The 17,992-nt window shown below is 36.5% G+C and overlaps 3 protein-coding genes across 3 annotated transcripts; 2 read left to right on the forward strand and 1 right to left on the reverse strand.

The window, feature by feature from the left end:
- Positions 1–5,138: 5,138 nt before the first annotated feature.
- Positions 5,139–6,271, forward strand: LOC130724152 (uncharacterized). The gene is made up of 2 exons (XM_057575327.1): positions 5,139–5,899; positions 6,106–6,271. Exons 1-2 carry the CDS (start codon positions 5,139–5,141, stop codon positions 6,269–6,271), a joined length of 927 nt encoding a protein of 308 aa, XP_057431310.1.
- Positions 6,272–6,980: 709 nt separating this feature from the next.
- On the forward strand, positions 6,981–9,370 carry LOC130730292 (expansin-A9-like). The gene is made up of 3 exons (XM_057582254.1): positions 6,981–7,340; positions 8,365–8,683; positions 8,799–9,370. The coding sequence occupies exons 1-3, from the start codon at positions 7,100–7,102 to the stop codon at positions 9,106–9,108; spliced, it is 870 nt and encodes a 289-aa protein (XP_057438237.1). The 5' UTR covers positions 6,981–7,099; the 3' UTR covers positions 9,109–9,370.
- Positions 9,371–9,663: 293 nt separating this feature from the next.
- LOC130730291 (uncharacterized) lies at positions 9,664–17,795 on the reverse strand. Its single transcript, XM_057582252.1, has 12 exons — positions 17,527–17,795; positions 17,223–17,438; positions 15,371–16,498; positions 14,745–14,867; positions 13,947–14,128; positions 13,599–13,830; positions 13,230–13,439; positions 12,442–12,570; positions 11,305–11,373; positions 10,654–10,770; positions 10,271–10,321; positions 9,664–10,193 (listed from the first exon to the last, which is right to left on the reverse strand). Exons 1-12 carry the CDS (start codon positions 17,761–17,763, stop codon positions 10,056–10,058), a joined length of 2,832 nt encoding a protein of 943 aa, XP_057438235.1. The 5' UTR covers positions 17,764–17,795; the 3' UTR covers positions 9,664–10,055.
- Between the last annotated feature and the right edge of the window lie 197 nt (positions 17,796–17,992).

Genomic DNA, 17,992 nt, shown 5'->3' on the forward strand with positions numbered 1-17,992 from the left:
GGAAACTACCGGTTTCCCGGACTTATCCCCAGGATAGCCCAACAATTAGGCATGTCAAGTCGATCCAACCCCCTGGGTTGAACATACGGACTCGCACACGCAACTCCCACAATTAGGCATGTCGAGTCGATCCAACCCATCGGGATGAACATACGGACTCGCACACGCAACAAATGACAACGCCAAGTCGGTTCACTCAAAAGAGTCGAACATACGGACATTGCGCGTGTCCAATGACTATCGCCGAATCGATCCAATCCATCGGATTGAACATACGGATCCGCGCGAGTCGAAAGGTTATCGCTGAATCGATCCAATCCCTCGGATTGAACATACGGATTCACGCGAGGTAAAATGGCAATCGCTGAATCGATCCAATCCATCGGATTGAACATACGGACTCACGCGTGCCTGAGTGACTACCGCCGAATCGATCCAATCCATCGGATTGAATATACGGATTCGCGCGTGTCGAAAAGTTGTCGCTGAATCGATCCAATCCCTCGGATTGAACATACGGATTCACGCGAGTCGAAAGGTTATCGCTGAATCGATCCAATCCCTCGGATTGAACATACGGATTCACGCGTGCCTGAGTGACTACCGCCGAATCGATCCAATCCATCGGATTGAATATACGGATTCGCGCGTGTCAACAATTATTGCCGAATCGGCCCAACCCGTCGGGTTTGGACATACGGATTCGCGCCGCAAAGTCGAAGATACACCCAACAACATAGCTGCTCCAACAGCACAACCACAATAGCTGCTCCAACAGCACAACAACAACCGCTGCTCCAACAGCACCACAACATCTACATACTCGAAGCCCCTCCACATTCTCAATGCTGGGATCCAACGACACTTCTCGTTTTCCAAAACTATGATTTGCATCCAAAGCTTCCTTCCGAGATTATTACCATTACTTAAAGATTTAGAGGTTGTTTAATGTCTTATGAGTTTTCTTTACAAAATAACTATCCTTTTAGTCTTATCGCGAATCCTATAAGTTCTCGGGATCTCCTAATCCCCAAATGACTCCAGAGAATGTCTCGATCCATACAACACCACAACAAGGCCCGAATCTCATTCGTCCTTTCAAGCTTTCTCAAAACTCTCAAAATAAAATCGGCATGACCTGCCCGCTTTTCTCACCGTTCAGAAACTCAGATTATAGTGCAAAAGCAGAATTAACTCATCATAATCAATCAACATGTCATATGTCAATATCTTAAGCAATAACCACATAGCACCTAGCATATAAGGAATGCACCACACATCCTAAATTACCCAATTAGCACTTAGCATGTCATTCACTCATCAAAAACATACAGTAGATGCATCATCTACATTGTCAGCCGAAGCCTCAGAAAACGTTTTCCAATCACACACAATTCCAGTGCATAAACAGTAAACAATGTCGAAACATCGACCCTAAGCATTAACTAGAGATTCAGTGAGAAGCCCTCACCTGTAGATTCTCCAGGACGATCTCCTAACACTTGTTCACAATCAAAGCCTTGCTCCTCTGGGAATTCCTCAAAATCACCTTTAGAGCAAAACCACAGAAATACTATTAGAATCTATCGAAAACTAAGCTATCGATACTTACTAAGGTTACTCAAAGTAATCTATACTCTAAGGTACGATAATCTAGCGCGAAAGACAAGTTTTCGGAAAAGGAAATTTTCCTCCTCCCCCTTAATAGGGCTCGGCCACTTTAGGTAATTATGGGGCTCGATTTTTCTTCGATCAAACTTGGTTCCTATGCTTTCATAAGCCGTAACTAAGGGTATTCTGAACTCGGAAAAATTATCGGATCAAAAACTGTCGCAGGGGTATTTTGGTCATGATTTTTAACTTAGAAATTTCAAAACTGAAATCCCAAAAATAAAATTTTGCAGGGACGTCACCAACGACGTTTATGACAACTAATCCTACTAGCACTAAGCTAAGGCGATAGTTTTTAGCCTAAAGGTTGAAGCTTTACCTCAAAAACTCCAAAAATGGGTATTTAAGGCTAAAATTGATTCCGGCGGAATTCCGGCGACATAACGGAAAATCTAATCCGGCAGAAGTGATCTTGGGCACATATAGAAGAGGTTTAGAATCAGAAATGAAAGATTCAGGATAGTTTTGCAAAAACCCATAAACTATCCGCTCAGAAAACTCTACAGAAAAGCTATGGAAAAAGCGATCAGAGGTAAGGATTAGCGACTATACCTCGAAACCTTGAAGCAGCAACTGATTAATCAACGATCAAGCAAGAGATGAAGAAAAACTCTTCTTCCTTCCTCTTCAATGGAGCTCGCGGGTTTGGGAGAGAAATGGAGGAGTTCTTGTAAATTTTCTCACCTTTCTTGCTATATGTAGAAGATGGAAATTCGCGGCGAAATGAAAGTTTCGCAAATCTGATTTTTCCGGCGTCATTCTTCATGAATTCTAAGATATGTTTTGGCGAAAGAATTCCAAAACTAAAATGAGGTCTCCTTATATTTTTGGCAACAAATGCATAGTCGGTGTAAAACTATTTTACCCGATAAGTTGCTTTTTGCATCGAATGTCGGAATAGAAAACTTCCTTCGGAAGAAAGATTGAAATCATCAAGAGAAATGGGTGTACGCGTGTGGAATATTCATTTGAAGCTCTGAATAGAAAAAGTCTTCATTGTCGAGAAATTCTAGGGTTTTGAAATACCAGGGTTTCGGTTTCGGCAAACTTCCGATGATTGGAATCGGACGTGCGTAGATCCTAGAGTCTCGCCTCGAAACGGTTGTGATATATGGAAAAAGAGAAGTTCTAACATTTCTCTGAAGATTTTTGGAATTAACTTCCGTCGTGCCTAAAAGTGAAAATTAGCTATATACTAGGGTTTCTGACCTAGGTTAAGCGTATAACGATCGTGCTATAACTTAAATCGACTTCGATAAAATCCTTTGACTTTTCCTGAACTTTCTCCTTCATAAATATATTTCCTTTAATAAACTTTTGTTCAGGTTTCCCTTCTCAATACGTCAAACCTAATCGTGAATGGAAATCTCTTCCACTTATTCTAAGCTTAAAAACTTGGGTCTTACAACCACGCTGCTGCAATTGTGCACCACCACTATTATCGCTACTACCGCAACCACCTTCCTTCACCACCATCGTCATCACCACCGTCACACCTACTGCAAGTATTTGATAAAGTTAACTATATGATGACATCATTAAGTATTTTGTAAAGTTAATTATTTGATAAATTTTGACCAAATGATGGATAATAGTTAATTTTAATCAAGTCTTATTATATCAGACCCAAAACTATCACTACTTATACTACTCATCCATTCCTAATTATATGCCCTAATTTTACATTTTTCATGTTCCAAAATATAAGACATTTTACAATAATCCAGCAAAAAGTATTGCACTCTTCCATATATACCTCTTACATTAATTGTGCGTTTTTATTTCCAAAATTTTAATTACCACCTACCAATAATGTCATGATTACTAGTGAGAGAAAATGACAAAGAGTAAATATGAAAGAATGTATGCATTTTTTAAAACCAATACACTAATTAGACACATTTAGTGTTTTCTTAATAAATGTAAATTTTTGTATTAAGTCTTATACTCTTTTTTTTTTCTCTTTTTCTTGTACATATGAGGTTTTGATGTAGACTTAGTACTTCCTTATTATATATTTTGGCTTATTAAAAAAATGAAATATACTCTAAAAGCTTTTTTTAGGCCGGAAATAAATTAATAGTAAAAAGTGAATTATTTCTCTAAACAAATGAATATTTTTACAATAACATTGCTCTAATTAGAAACCGGTATACAATTATTTATATATATATGGACTAAAAACTTAATTAAACCAATAAAAAAACTATAACTTACTCTACCTACAAGGCTATATCTGATCTATCTCTTAATTTCAAATTTTTTACCAAATTTAAATTAATGTTGAATTATTTAGAAGTATAGAATAAAATATTTTGTAAAATATATACATTATAATATATAAAATACAATACAAATACTTTACATTAAAACACAATATAATATTATATTATATTATATAATTTTTTTTCGAAAACAAAAGATATATATTGAAATAGGATAAATAATATAATATTATAATATATATAATAATATAATATAATATATTGTAAAATATCAATACAATTCAATAAGTATTAAATTTAATATTTAATTTTATTATATAAATATTGTAAAAAAATAAAATATTGCATAAAGGTTTAACCACTTTTGTTTTCTCTGAAAAATCAAGCTCATTTATAATGGAATATTTTTTGAAGAGGTGTTGAAGTTGGTGTTATTGCGTGGTCATTATGAATACTCATCAAGTGAGAGGCACGGCACGTACACATGAGACTAGAAGTTTGTAGATGCAAAAAATGCACAAAGGGACCGCCGGTGCTTCATTGATGAATACTATCGGGTACCCTCTATCTTGCTGCCCGAAGTATTTATTAAAGAATGTTGCAGTGGAAACATTGTAGGTCTTCATCTAGTATATATATTTATGTGACTTGAGCTCTTACATTAAATACATATTCATTATTCTCATTGCTAAATGAATATTATATTATATATTAACATGTTATTTTTACATGCAATTTTTATGATGTAATTTTTTCCTCTTTAAAAATTTATAATATCCAATATTGTAATAAATAATTTAATCTCCATATTTTGTTGTCTATCATTCCTTGCAGTATGAACAAATCTAACTGACGGTTGTCCGAGGCGTAGTCAAATGTGGAGCCAGTTATTCAGAAATTTAAGGTCAAGTTGTCTGCTTGGAGCATGAAGTCTATTTCATTTGGTGGAAGGATTTGTTTGATCCAAAGTGTGCTTTCTGCTTTAGCGCTTTATTATCTCTCCTTTTTTCGAATGCCTCCTGCTGTTATAGATATTTGCATTGGAATCATGAGGAATTTTTTGTGGGGTGGTGGGGGTGACAGGAGACGGATTGCTTGGGTGAGCTGGTCTTCCATTATGTAGGGGGTGGATTTGTCTATTTTTAACAGATCTATGTTAGGCAAGTGGAGGTGGAGATTTTTTACAGAGCCTGAGAGTCTTTGGTGTCAGGTCATTAAGGCCAAGTACAGTGGTTTGTCCACATGAAAGAGTCTTTGTGGTGGAAGGATGTGAAGGTTGCCAGCTGTGATGCGGAGGGGGATTGGTTTGGGTTGGGTGTTCAGAAGTTTGTGAAGGGGAATGATACAAGTTTTTGGTTGGATGACTGGATTGGTACTGGGAAGCTTTGTGATAAGTTTCATAGGCTGTACAACTTGTCCAAACTTAAATATCATAGCATTAATAATTGTGGGGAGTGGGATCAGGGAGTTTGGTGTTGGAAGTTGAGGTGGAGGAGGCCTTTGGTGGGTAGGGAGTTGCAGTGGTTGGCTATGATGCTAGATGAAGCCAAGAGAGTGCCTCTCTCTAAAGGAGTACCTGATAAATGGTGTTGGCTTCCAAGCAATGACGGGATTTTTACCGTTAACTCTTTTTATTCTCTTTTGCAGGCACCGGTGTTGTTACCTCCAGATCCCATTTTCATTCGGATATGGAAATCTGTGGCACCTTCAAATATCAAGGCCTTTGCTTGGCGCGTTATGCTAGATAGGATTCCTTGTCTCCAAAATTTATGGAAACGCAAGGTGATTCGATCCCAGGAAGAAGCAATTTCTCAGGTGTGCTGTTCGGATGTGGAATCTTGTGAGCATTTGTTGTTCTCTTGTCCGGTTTCTTTGGATATTTGGCGTCATTGCTATCGGTGGATGGGTGTCTGTACAGCACTGCCCAGGAATGCGAGAGAACATCTACTGCAATTTCAATTTGGTGGAGATAAAAAACAACAAAGAGGTGCTAATGCAATCTGGTTAGCAGTTATTTGGATGTTATGGCTGATTCGGAATGATATTATCTTCAGGAATGGCATGTTGGATATAACAACAGTTTTGGAGATGATCAAAATGGAGGTCGTGGCTTTGGATTAAAAACAGTGGTTTGAGCTGCTCCTTATTTGAGTGGTCCTCTCATCCAGTAATTTGTCTATAGGAATTATAATGTTTTCATTTGCTGTAGTGGTTCTGTGGAACTTATGGGGAAGCATCATGTTTTTGTTGTGGCAAAAGGGATCATGGTTTTGAGTTCTGGCTTCATGTTTTTCGTCTTTCTAGTGGTTGTTGTCATGGAAAATGTCCGCTTTGATTTCAATGCTAAGCGTGGTGGCTTTATCATGTCTGTGTAGTGTGTCGGGTTTGGGTGGGTTTTTTGGTTTTGTAACGGGTTTTTTGGGCTGTTGTGGGTTGTTCTTGTTGGTAGTTTGCTGGTTCTTTTGTTTTTTGGGTTTCTTTTGCTATATTTTGGGTTGGAGTACCCCTTGTACTCCCTTTAATGCAATTTTTTGTTTATAAAAAAATAATAAACAAATCTAACTGACCAAGTACAAATTTTGGGAGGAAGAATATGCATTTTTACCGCGCATAAGAATTCCTGCAAAAAGAAAAGGGATGAATGATTCAACTGCGAGGATATAGCCTAGAAACAAGAAAGTTTAAAAAGGAAACATGACTCACTTCACTTAATATACTTTTGAAGCAAAGAAACAGACCACTCAGCAGATGGACAAGGGAATCATATATACACATTGGAAGTAATTTAATAATCTTATTATTTCAAGTTTGGAAAGACATTAATCATATCCAATAATCACATCTATACTCTGTTGAACATTCCATGAATAGGCATGGTTTGTGAGGGAAAATATTCCATGACCTATATACCGACTATATATAAGCCTACAAAAACCATTCTAATTCTAATAATAAATGTAATTATAAATGAATGGTTCTCTTATCATTTTGCTAATGAGGAGAGGCTGCGAGAAAAAAGCTCATCCACCTTGTTGCAACGTTTTAACCTTGATTAAAACACACTAACCTCCCTAAAAGAGAAACACAAGTTAAAACCCTGTACCATAAATACTCAATATCCAACACCAAGGTAGGAGAAAATCTAGAAAAAACACAAAAAAAAACACCAAAGATCTGATCATATTTCTGAGAAGCTGCATGCCATGGCTTTCCCTTCGGGAGCCCTGATCCTGAGCTCATCATTAATGCTCATTCTTGTTGCATTTCCAGTTCCTGATGTTCATGCAAACTCATGGAGACATGCAGCTCCCAACGTTGCTGGTGGAGGAGGGAATATACGTAACAAGGCGCAGGCTTCCTCCAAGCACCATCGCCCTAAGTTTCAGCCTAGCCCATGGAAGGATGCTCATGCTACCTTCTATGAGGGTGACTCTGGATCATTTGGTATATATCAGCATTTCCTTATACATTGCAATCATCCTATAATGTTTGAACAAACTATCCCTATTTTAAAACACCCTAAGAATCTTCTTCGTATATATAGTTCATTTTTCTTTCTATCTCTGCTCTTATCATACATATCATATGATTTCTTTTCTCTCAGAAGAATATCCATCACATTCCCACATTCATGCATTTTGAGCGGTTTGATCAATATTTAAGGGCTCACATTCTAAGTTACTATTTCAAATTACTGATTGATTACAAAAAAAATGTGAATCGTCCGATTAAAACCAAACAACTAAAAATGCTTGACGGAATGTGGAATTTCGCTGGCTGTATGGTATCCAGATCCCATATAAGGGAAATTTCACATCCACACATCCCAGTATTTTGAGTCATTGATCAAATATTGAATGTTTCATATTTAGAGTTATTATTCCAAGTTGACTATTATAACTTAATGAATCGTGGGATCAAAATTAGCCAGCTAAAATGACTTCGCTGCTTGAATACAAAATTTATTTGGCATGAAATCCAAATCTTATTCACATATCATTTCTTTATTTTCTCTTCCTCTCTCATTCAAATTTAGTTGTAGATACCTAATTTGGGTGGCTAATATGAGAAAAGAAAAGAAGAAAAATAAATGATATATGTTGTTATGTGACAAAAAGAGATCGTTACATGTTAAAAGGAGGTATATGAGGTGGAAATATTATTTGAATATTTACAAGTTGGGATGGTTAACATAGTTTTAAATCAAGGTCTGCAACCATGGTTTCAGAGTGCGACATTAAGATTTTGGAGGTTTTCAAAACTGCAACGCAGTCCTGATTCCTCCCACAACAACTGGATTTGTTCACAATTTTCTGAAATACCAAGAACAGCGCAATAGGGACGGGACCGCAATTTAGAACCTTATGGCTAACAAATCCATTATTGTGAACCCTTTCTTGATGATATAGAAAGAATTTGCTTTGTTGTTTTTTCATTATAGTTAAAACATGTTTAACTTTGATTGCAGGAGGAGCATGTGGGTATGAGGATGTGGTTAAAGATGGGTATGGGCTTGACACGGCAGCAGTGAGCTCAGTTTTGTTCCAAGAGGGCAAGATATGCGGGGCATGTTTTGAGATCAAATGTGTAAACTCTCCTCAGTGGTGTATTCCAGGCCAGCCGTCTATAACTGTCACTGCAACAAACCTTTGCCCTCCTAATTATGCTCAAGGAAATGATAATGGAGGATGGTGCAACCCACCACGTGAGCACTTTGATTTAGCCAAACCTGCATATCTCAAAATTGCTGAATACAAAGGTGGCATTGTCCCAGTCCAATATCGCAGGTAACATACATTAATCAATTAACATTCATGTCTTAATTTGCAGATAGAACATAATAAAGTTCTTTATAGAAGTTAAATTGAGTTAAAAGTGCTTATCTTCCTACATATGATGCAGGGTACCATGTGCTAGGAAAGGTGGTATTCGATTCACTGTTACAGGAAATCCATACTTCAATCTAGTAAAAGTGTGGAATGTTGGAGGAGCAGGGGATATCACACAATTACAGGTGAAGGGTGATAAAAAACTGAAATGGACAGATTTGAAGAGAAATTGGGGTGAGAAATGGGAGACTAATGCCATGTTAGTGGGAGAGTCATTGACATTCAGGGTCAGGGCAAGTGATGGAAGGTACTCTACAGCATGGAAAGTTGCCCCAAAAGATTGGCAGTTTGGTCAGACCTTTGAAGGCAAAAACTTCCCATAAATTAATGGTTCTCTCTGCACCAACATCCACTGTTAACTACCACTTTAATTAACCTTTGGTGTTTCTTCATTGACATCATCTAGGATTGTACTAATAATATTGACAGCAGGACTTCATCGGCCATGTAGTAGATTTAACCAAGACTTCAGAGGAATGTTATTCATATATCATTTTTTCAAATATAATGTGTGGATAGCATTTTTCTAAGTTAGATTCATCAATGTAATGAGAGAAGGTTAAAATGGAGCCTATCTTTTTTTTCCCTCTTCTCTTGTCCATATTCATTACTGATTTAGTTTTCTTTTTCATTTATTCAGAAGAAAGTTAGAATGTAATAATCAGCTTTAAAGGGATGAGAGATCATGTAAATGAGATTCAAACTTAATATTAACCCATGTTCATAAACACTTTCGCTAGCCTAACAAATAGTTTATCTAGAATCATATTCTTCTCTTTCGTCAGCCAACCTATATATTCATTCAATGGGAAATAGGGAGGAGATGAAAACTTGAAACAAAGCATGGGAAAATACTACTCACCAACAACATAAGGGTATTAGTTCAGAAAAGAAAGTTGCATTATATTTAGGAAAAATTTCTCATGTTTACATATAGTATACCTTTTCCAAGCCACTCACATAGATGACAGTATACCTATGAATACCTTGTTCTTCGAATAAAGATGCCAACTTGACCTCATGATAAGCTGCATAATAGCAGCAATCTTCTGGTAAAAAGAATCACGATTGACAGGGTATACCTTCTCTGCTGATCCAATCTTAACTCCATTTTTTTTTTGCTAAAGGCACATGATACCTTTGCTCTGGATCTGCAATCTTCTATCAACCCCATATATTCCATTTGAGGCTAATTTCTCCAGAGTGATTGAAATACACATATCATTAACATAATCCGGCGCATAAACATATAGTTGGCAAACAGGATACTTTATGTCGTCTTCTTCTTCTTCTTCGGCCTCACATATCCAGTATCAGACCTTTCTGCTGAGCGTTTGGATTGTTTAGCCTCTAGCAGCATTGATCTTGCGTTATGGAAAGGAGCTTCTGAGTTTGAAGCCATCATTTGCTGAAAGATCATTTCAAAATTGAATCAGCTTTTCTATCAACGGCAAGCAAAAAATTCGCAGATTAGTATATACAAACCTGCATATGATACATCGCTGCGAGGTTATAACCACACTTATCTTTCCATTCCTGGTACAAGGTTCAGACACCAAGTTGTCAGTGAGACACAGAAGTTTGAAGTCATTTATACTAAAAATAGGGGGAATCACGTAAATATGTAGCTTAAAAATTCCTATTTAGTAGTGCTAATTGCCTGATTGAGATCCACCATACTGAAGTGTAGGCATCAAACATGAGAATAAGTCAATTAAAAATAATCAAAAGAGTACTTTTGGTCCCTTAAGTCTAGCTCGTGTCTTATCATCTTCTGAAAGTTTTATATTTGTTCCAATATCTACATATTTTATGGAAAAAGTTTCAATTTTATTTAGAAACACACAAAGAAACCCTAGCATGCTTACCTTGACACATTGATATTCACGGAGAGCAGTCAAGAGAGGTATGGCAGCTGGTGTGGCAAACAGCTGATTGTGATGTGTCTGTACTAGCAGTATGCCTATCCTGCAAACAAGTTCTACCTGCAATTACGAGGAAAACATCAATGCTAAGGTGGCAAAAAAAATTCTTCAAGGCTATAAGTAAATTTTTATACATCTGTTATTATTATTATTATTATTATTACTACAACTACTACTACTACTATTTATTAAGAATGTTGTGAAAAGATATTGTGTATGGTCCTTCATAATTACATGTCACTTAGGAAAAACATGTAAATACAGGTGTAAACAATGAATGATTATAAGGAAAGAAAGCCTACACGAGATTTAACAAATACAGCAACTTTAGCACAAAAGAAACAAACACATGCACTGCACACATATTTTGAAGGATATATGTTATTATAACTCATAAGGAAAGAAGGATTCCAAAGACAAGGAGGATAAGATTTCTGCACACCAAACAGCAAAAAATAGATTATGTATATACATATGCACACACACACACACACATATGCACACACACACACATATGCACACACACACACACACACACACACACACATATATATCCGAAGAAAAGTGAAGTTTCTAAAAGACTGACAGAGTAACCTTATCCGAATATGAAGTCCATTCTTTCAAGTATGAGATAAGCTTCAAAGCATCAGAAAATGGTAAAGCCTGCATAAAAACAGTACACATTAGACATGATGTAAACAATCTAATGAAAAAATTACAAGTGTAACTACGATTTTATGGTGGGTATTCCACTTCTCCATAGAACAAGTATAGAGAACATGTTTATATTCTTGGATTTTACATTTCGGTAAGAGTATACAAAGAAGGATAAACTCTAACACCTATGGCCATTCCATAAAAACCAGGTGCACTGTTACATGGTAGGTATTCCACTTCTCCATAGAACAAGTATAGAGAACATGTTTATATTCTTGGATTTTACATTTCGGTAAGAGTATACAAAGAAGGATAAACTCTAACACCTATGGCCATTCCATAAAAACCAGGTGCACTGTTACATTAACACCAGGTGTCCTGGTGCTCTTCTTGCACACAAGTATTTTACAAATTATATCTCTAATAATATAAACAAATATTCTTTGATAGAAATTCTAAGATTTAATATTGTAGTGAATTTTATAATCAACGTTGAGGAATGCTTTTGTTAGCTTGGAAAAAGAAAGGGAGTGAAAGCATTAAATTAAAAGAATCACCACTGATTTTGTGCCTCTAAAATTTTAATATAAATTTGTTTTTTTCAAAAAATAAAAAACCACGTGAACTCAAATGTATAACTAGTTACTACTTGAAGAGTCTTATTGATATAATTATAATTACGTGAAGACAAAATCATGATATTTGAACCACTTGATTCTCAGCAGATAAGACATGTGAAATATTGTGCTTCAGGAAAATATACAAATAAAAAAGTTAGAGTTGATGAGGAAATTCAATTAAGTCAAATGACCACAAAGAAAGGTCAAATTTTGATTAACTTTCATCATAAGGTGCTGTACATAAAGATAAAAGGAACAAAGAAGTACTAAGCATCATTAATGAATCCTGAAAAACTAGTAGTCCATTAAGAAGTTAGTGCTCATCCAGTGCAATTATTTAAAAACGAGATTAACTTATTAACAAAAATAAAAAATGGACTGGACCCAAAGACAGCAGTCTAAAGTGCTTATGTACATTAAAATATGGAATAAAAATGTCAAGTCGCAAACATACCATTAATGTTTGCTCCAAATCATTGGAGTGAACGTTTGAAAATGCACTTAGAACATAATCAGAAGGTGAAAGCCCATTCATAAGCGGATTTGCTTGGAAAGCAGCAATATTTATGTTATTTTTCTCCTCCTGAAATGCAAAATCAAATCGTTTACAGCAACAATATTGGGCATCAAACAACATAAAGACTGCTTTGCCAGCTCTTTTCGTTATCTAGCATACTCGAAATGAATTGGAGATATTTGCGGTAATCATACATCATAGCTTTATCGAAATCTGGGTTTTTATCATCATTTGATCTATGTAACTAACCCTACCTAATGGGATAAGGCTTTATTGTAGTTGTTGTGTGAATACTTCCACAGCTAAAGTTGTTTGCTTGTACTTTTGATCATATGATTAGTTTTGGAAATGAAAAGTTGAGGTTTCAGTCTTCACAGCACTACTAGTAGGAATAACACAAATAACTTGTTGCAAGTTCAACCATACAAAACAAGAGGTGTACACACACAAACATACACGTATATTTCAGTTCAACCATACTCACTAGTAAAACGAGTGATCTATTAGCCAAAATGAGGGCAAGCTTTATTACATCGTACACAGGCTGTGGGACTGTGACAGAGGACTAGTATGTTCAGTGTGCAGACTAGCATACTTGTATATGTGCATGGTTATCCTCCTATTGTATAATGCATCTAACAATACTAGCATGTCTTCCAGATTTACTTTGAGACAAAGCATCAAATTAGATCACAGCAGTAATCTAAGAGGGAACACGTGTAAACCTGATGTTCAGCAATACGCTTATCTTCAGCTTCAGCAATGTCCAATCTCTCAATAATTAAGTCAGTCGCAGTAAGGGTTTCCTCAGTTTTTTTCCCAGCTAAGGCCACAGCTCCCTCCTCTGGTATTTCTTCCTTCGGTGCATACTTGTTTTCAGATGTATAATCAAGATCAGCCTCAAACTTCTCCTCCAACCTTTTCTCCTTTTCTTCCTGCAAATAAAATAGGTTTCAGTAAATTTATTCTAGGGAAAACAATATCTTATCAAAAGTATTCCCATTATAAAATTATAATTAGGGGCATTATCCCTTTGTCCTGTACTAACTAAACAAGTGTAGCACCATTCCAAAAAAGTTGTGTATACAGCATACCTCAAGGAAAAACTGCTCTTCAGTGCGATCCCAGCGGCGGATTGAACGATCATGAGACCCAGTAACAATAAAGTCACCGCGATTACTAATTGCAAGACACCAAATATCTGCATGATGCCCTTCAAGAGTTAGCAACCGCTCAAATTTATCAGCATCCCAATAATTTACTCTGCGATCTTTTCCAACACTGAACACATAATGCGTCTTTGGGACAAATTTCACTGCCATAACACTGCAATGTAAATTGCTTCAGATACATAGATGCAGTTTCATCCAAACTCCTCATTCCCAATGAACAAAGGATATAAAGAGAGAGAAAAATAATAATCATAGCAAATAATATAGCACCTGTCATCATGTGCAAAAAGGGATTTATGACAGTCACCAAAATCCAAACCCCAAATTTTTAAATTTTTATCAGCAGAGCCAGTCACAATTAAATCTCCGTCTGATGAAATATCCATGCACAAAACGGGCAGCTTGTGGCCATATAATGAAAGGAAGAATTTGAATGTGTCTACAAAGTGAACCTGAAAAATGAAGGAACTCATCATAAAACCTTGAAATAATAAAATAACGTCCAAGCATAGGTGTAAGAGCAACCACCACAAGCTCATAGCACATAAAGTACTCAACACCATATTTAGAATTTGACATTTCATATAATAAACAGAATAAGAAAAATTCAATTAATAAAGCTATCAAATGACATTGTAATACTCATTTATAAAGTAGTCCTATAATACCATCCTGACTAAGCCACTAGGGTTCCAAACCAAATTAATGTATATTCTAGTTTATCCTAGAAAACCCAAATCTTGACATAAGAGTGTAAGATTACATTATAGGGGGATGTTTAGCCATATTGTTTTCTATATCAAATCAAATGTTCAACCTACAACATAATGAAAACGCTGAAGTTCCTACATTGCCCATGACAGGGAAAAGAATTTATGCTTTGAGAATATGCATTTTGAGATGCACAGGTGGACTGAAGTGAAGATTCATAAACAAAGTGAAACATTTAAGTAAGTTTTTGGAAAACCGAAGATCAAAAGTAATTATGAACCTGAGTTAACTTTACAAACACAAGCGCACATGAGAGTGTGCATACAAGCCAACCAGGATAAGGTTCAGACATCTGACCTTCACAGTACTATCTAACAGAGCAACGGCAATATATTTGGCATCAGGGCTTATTGCAACCACAAGAACATCATCATTCATTTTCATAGTCCTGACATTTGACACAGCTAGTTGCTTAGTAGCCTGAAACAGAACAAATAGTGTTATTAAATAAAAAACTTGGCTACTGAATTACTTAGAGAATAAATAAATAAATAAAGCAAGCAAGAGTTGCAAAAGGGGGAGGAGAAAAGATTCACATAAGTTTAGTAGGAAAGCAGAGACATGGAAAATTATTAGTATTAACTTCTCTACACTTGCAGTGATTCAATTGGCTCAACGTCATTGTTACCAGTTTAAGTACCTCATACATATATACACACACACACATATATATATGTACATGCAAACCGTTAACACTTTTTTATTTACTCTTTATGTATCGATTCCAAGACTTCAACATAAAACAGAAAGACTGCTGAAGTGTTTCCTAATGAAAGTACTGCATTATTATAAATAAAAGATCTTCTAGACTTTACCTATGTTCTATGTGCAGTATATGATGATAAAATGTTAAATAGCAGTATTTGCTTATAATAAAACACATTTCTTTTTATTGAAAAAGGTGAATGATATGAAGGACACACTTGACCGGGTTTTTGCTTAATTTGGTATTCCCAAAACTTCACATCATGATCTGCACTTCCTGTGACAAAACTATTTTTATCCGGTAGGGCAGCAATTGAGCGCAGAGAGCCACCATGAGCTTCAATTGCTTCAAGACAAGTGCCACTTCCAATGTCAATAATTTCAATAGTTCCATCTTTAGTTCCAACAAGTCCATACTTGTTAGTTGGAAGGACTAAACTGCACAGTCCATACCCAGAATCAATGGTCCTTAGGCAAGAACCTGTGGTTGGGTTCCAAATCTTTACTGCATTGTGACTGGTTGACAATAGAAAACTGTTGTCCGAACTAAGTGTGACACTTCTAACATCAGAACGGTGTCCTTGAAGATCAATAGCAAGTGTTTTATTTGTTTCACTACTTTGAATGGAGTAAAACTCAAGTAGATTATTGTTCAAGGACAATGCTAAACCAGCCAGTGAATTCTTTGGAGTGCTCGGACAGAAAGAAATGGAGCATATCTTTTTGCTAGCTCTAATAGTATGCAGCAGCTTAAATACATCAGGGACAGTAATAGTGGGGTTGCTTGTTTCTATGGTCCCATGAGTGACAGTAGAATTATCTTCTTTGTTCTCATTATTATTGTGTCCATTTTCAGTTGCCTCCAAAGGCTCTTTGCCATGTTTCTTTTCCTTTTTGCGGTGAACCCGGCGTTTTGCTTTACGTTTTGCTTCAGAATCATCCAATACTCGGTATATTTCTACTGTCTTCCCTGCAACTTGACAAGCTAGCAAATTCCCTGACTTGTTAAACTGCACTGTTGCCACTCTATCCTTGCTTTGCCGCTGAATTTCACCAAACAGCCTCAAAACATCCCATTTGCTGCTAACTGAAGAATCATCACCACCATTTACAGACGCCCCATCCACAGAATCATGCTTGATACCATAAAAACGAAGCTCCTTGTCTGCAGAACCAGTGACCAAGTATCTTTCACCTGGATCAACATCTACAGACCATATTTCACTATGATGTCCAGAAACAATTTGCATACAGTGCTGTGTATCAAGATCCCACACTCTCAAAAACTTGTCTTTAGAGGAACTAACAAGTTTTTTCCCAGAACTCAGAAAAACAACATCAGTCACCTGCCACAATGAATTAAAAAAAAAAACAGAAGCTCATTTAACAAAAAGACACAAGGACCAAAAGCGCAAAAATTACATAAAAATTGGTAAACAGCTTAATTAAATGTTCATATCAATAAGCACTTATTAGCTTATTTGAGAAGCTTATAGCTCAAAAGAGTTTATAGTTAGGTATAAGTGCTTGTTCATAAGCTAGTCTCAGAACTCAGAAGCTTAGTATAATAAACTCAAGAGATTATAGGTTGGTCTACTTTCATAAGTTTAACCAAACATCTGCTTATATATGGTATAAGATAAACTTAAATAAGCTCTTCTAAACGCACCAAAGTACCAATTTGAACTAGCTTCTAGCTTAGGAATTCGGATAGCTTCTCCATATTTGGCTACTAATTTACAAAATAAAACATAAGTTTATTAAAATAAACTCAAAATAGCTTATAGGTAGGTCTAATTTCATAAGTTTAGCCAAACAACTGCTTATGTATGGTATAAGATAAACTTAAATAAGCTCTTCTAAATGCACCAAAGTACCCCTTTGAATTAGCTTCTGGCTTATGACAACTTCTCCATATTTGGTTTCTAATTTACGGGGAAAAAAAACTGATAACTAGAGGCAACATAAGATCATGGCAACTTTTCATGCTGAAAACTTTATTCAAACTCATTCAAAGCAGCATTTAAGTTCAACATTAACTAGACGATTCAACAAGCAAAGAAAGGAAACCTGATCACGATGGCCGCGAAGACGAAACAGCCCAGTCTCACCAACCACATCCCACAAAATAACATCATTATCCTTACTACCAGAAGCGAGTACCGAACCAGCCTGGTTGTAACGAAGAGCAGTGACAGCTCCTTTGTGTCCATTCAATGTAGTCTCACACGTTCCCTTATCAGAATCCAAAATCCTTATGCTACCATCACCGTAACCAGCAGCAATCTACAACCACCAACAAACAACAACAAAAACAGTAAAATTCACGCTTCACAGTTCACACTATTCGACGGTGAAGAATGAATATTGTTACCAGTGAGGAGGAAGGAGTGGAGGCGATGGAAGTGACTGCCGGAGAAGGACCGCGTGAGGGAGGCGGAGGGGTTAGGGTTTTGGTGCAGATGCCTTGCCGCACGTGCCAGACGGCGATCTTCTCGAGTGCCGGAGAGAGGAGGTGCTTGCCGGAGGAGTCGTAGGTGATGTTGGAGTCCACGGAGGCTATTACTCCGAACGCCGCCGCCGGTTCGTATCGGAGGTAGGCTTTCACCATGGTTGCTTCTTCTTGTTGCTGCTCTCTCTGTTTCTGAGGTTTAAGAGAAGGGTTTTTGGTACTCTTTCTACTCTGTTTTTTTTTTTTCTCTTCTCAATTCTTTTGGGCCCAAGATGAATTCATTGAAACAGGCTGAAGCCTGGCCCAACATGTGAGAAACCATATTGTTTTATGTGTACTCGGAACATTTTAAGTCCTTTTAACCAAAAAAAAAAAAGAATATTTTGAG

Source organism: Lotus japonicus, chromosome 1 (assembly GCF_012489685.1).
Source record: "Lotus japonicus ecotype B-129 chromosome 1, LjGifu_v1.2".
Taxonomy (NCBI): domain Eukaryota; kingdom Viridiplantae; phylum Streptophyta; class Magnoliopsida; order Fabales; family Fabaceae; genus Lotus; species Lotus japonicus.

What these genes read in the sequence shown, in the direction of transcription:
- LOC130730292 (XM_057582254.1), top strand. Translation starts at nt 7,100, where the DNA reads ATGGCTTTCCCTTCGGGAGCCCTGATCCTGAGCTCATCATTAATGCTC. An exon ending in GGGTGACTCTGGATCATTTG is followed by an intron (nt 7,341 to 8,364) that starts GTATATATCAGC and finishes CTTTGATTGCAG; the next exon opens with GAGGAGCATGTGGGTATGAG. An exon ending in GTCCCAGTCCAATATCGCAG is followed by an intron (nt 8,684 to 8,798) that starts GTAACATACATT and finishes CATATGATGCAG; the next exon opens with GGTACCATGTGCTAGGAAAG.
- LOC130724152 (XM_057575327.1), top strand. Translation starts at nt 5,139, where the DNA reads ATGAAAGAGTCTTTGTGGTGGAAGGATGTGAAGGTTGCCAGCTGTGAT. An exon ending in AGAGGTGCTAATGCAATCTG is followed by an intron (nt 5,900 to 6,105) that starts GTTAGCAGTTAT and finishes CATTTGCTGTAG; the next exon opens with TGGTTCTGTGGAACTTATGG.
- LOC130730291 (XM_057582252.1), bottom strand. Translation starts at nt 17,763, where the DNA reads ATGGTGAAAGCCTACCTCCGATACGAACCGGCGGCGGCGTTCGGAGTA. An exon ending in CTTTTTGCACATGATGACAG is followed by an intron (nt 13,831 to 13,946) that starts GTGCTATATTAT and finishes TTTACATTGCAG; the next exon opens with TGTTATGGCAGTGAAATTTG. An exon ending in AAGAGCAGTTTTTCCTTGAG is followed by an intron (nt 13,440 to 13,598) that starts GTATGCTGTATA and finishes TTTTATTTGCAG; the next exon opens with GAAGAAAAGGAGAAAAGGTT.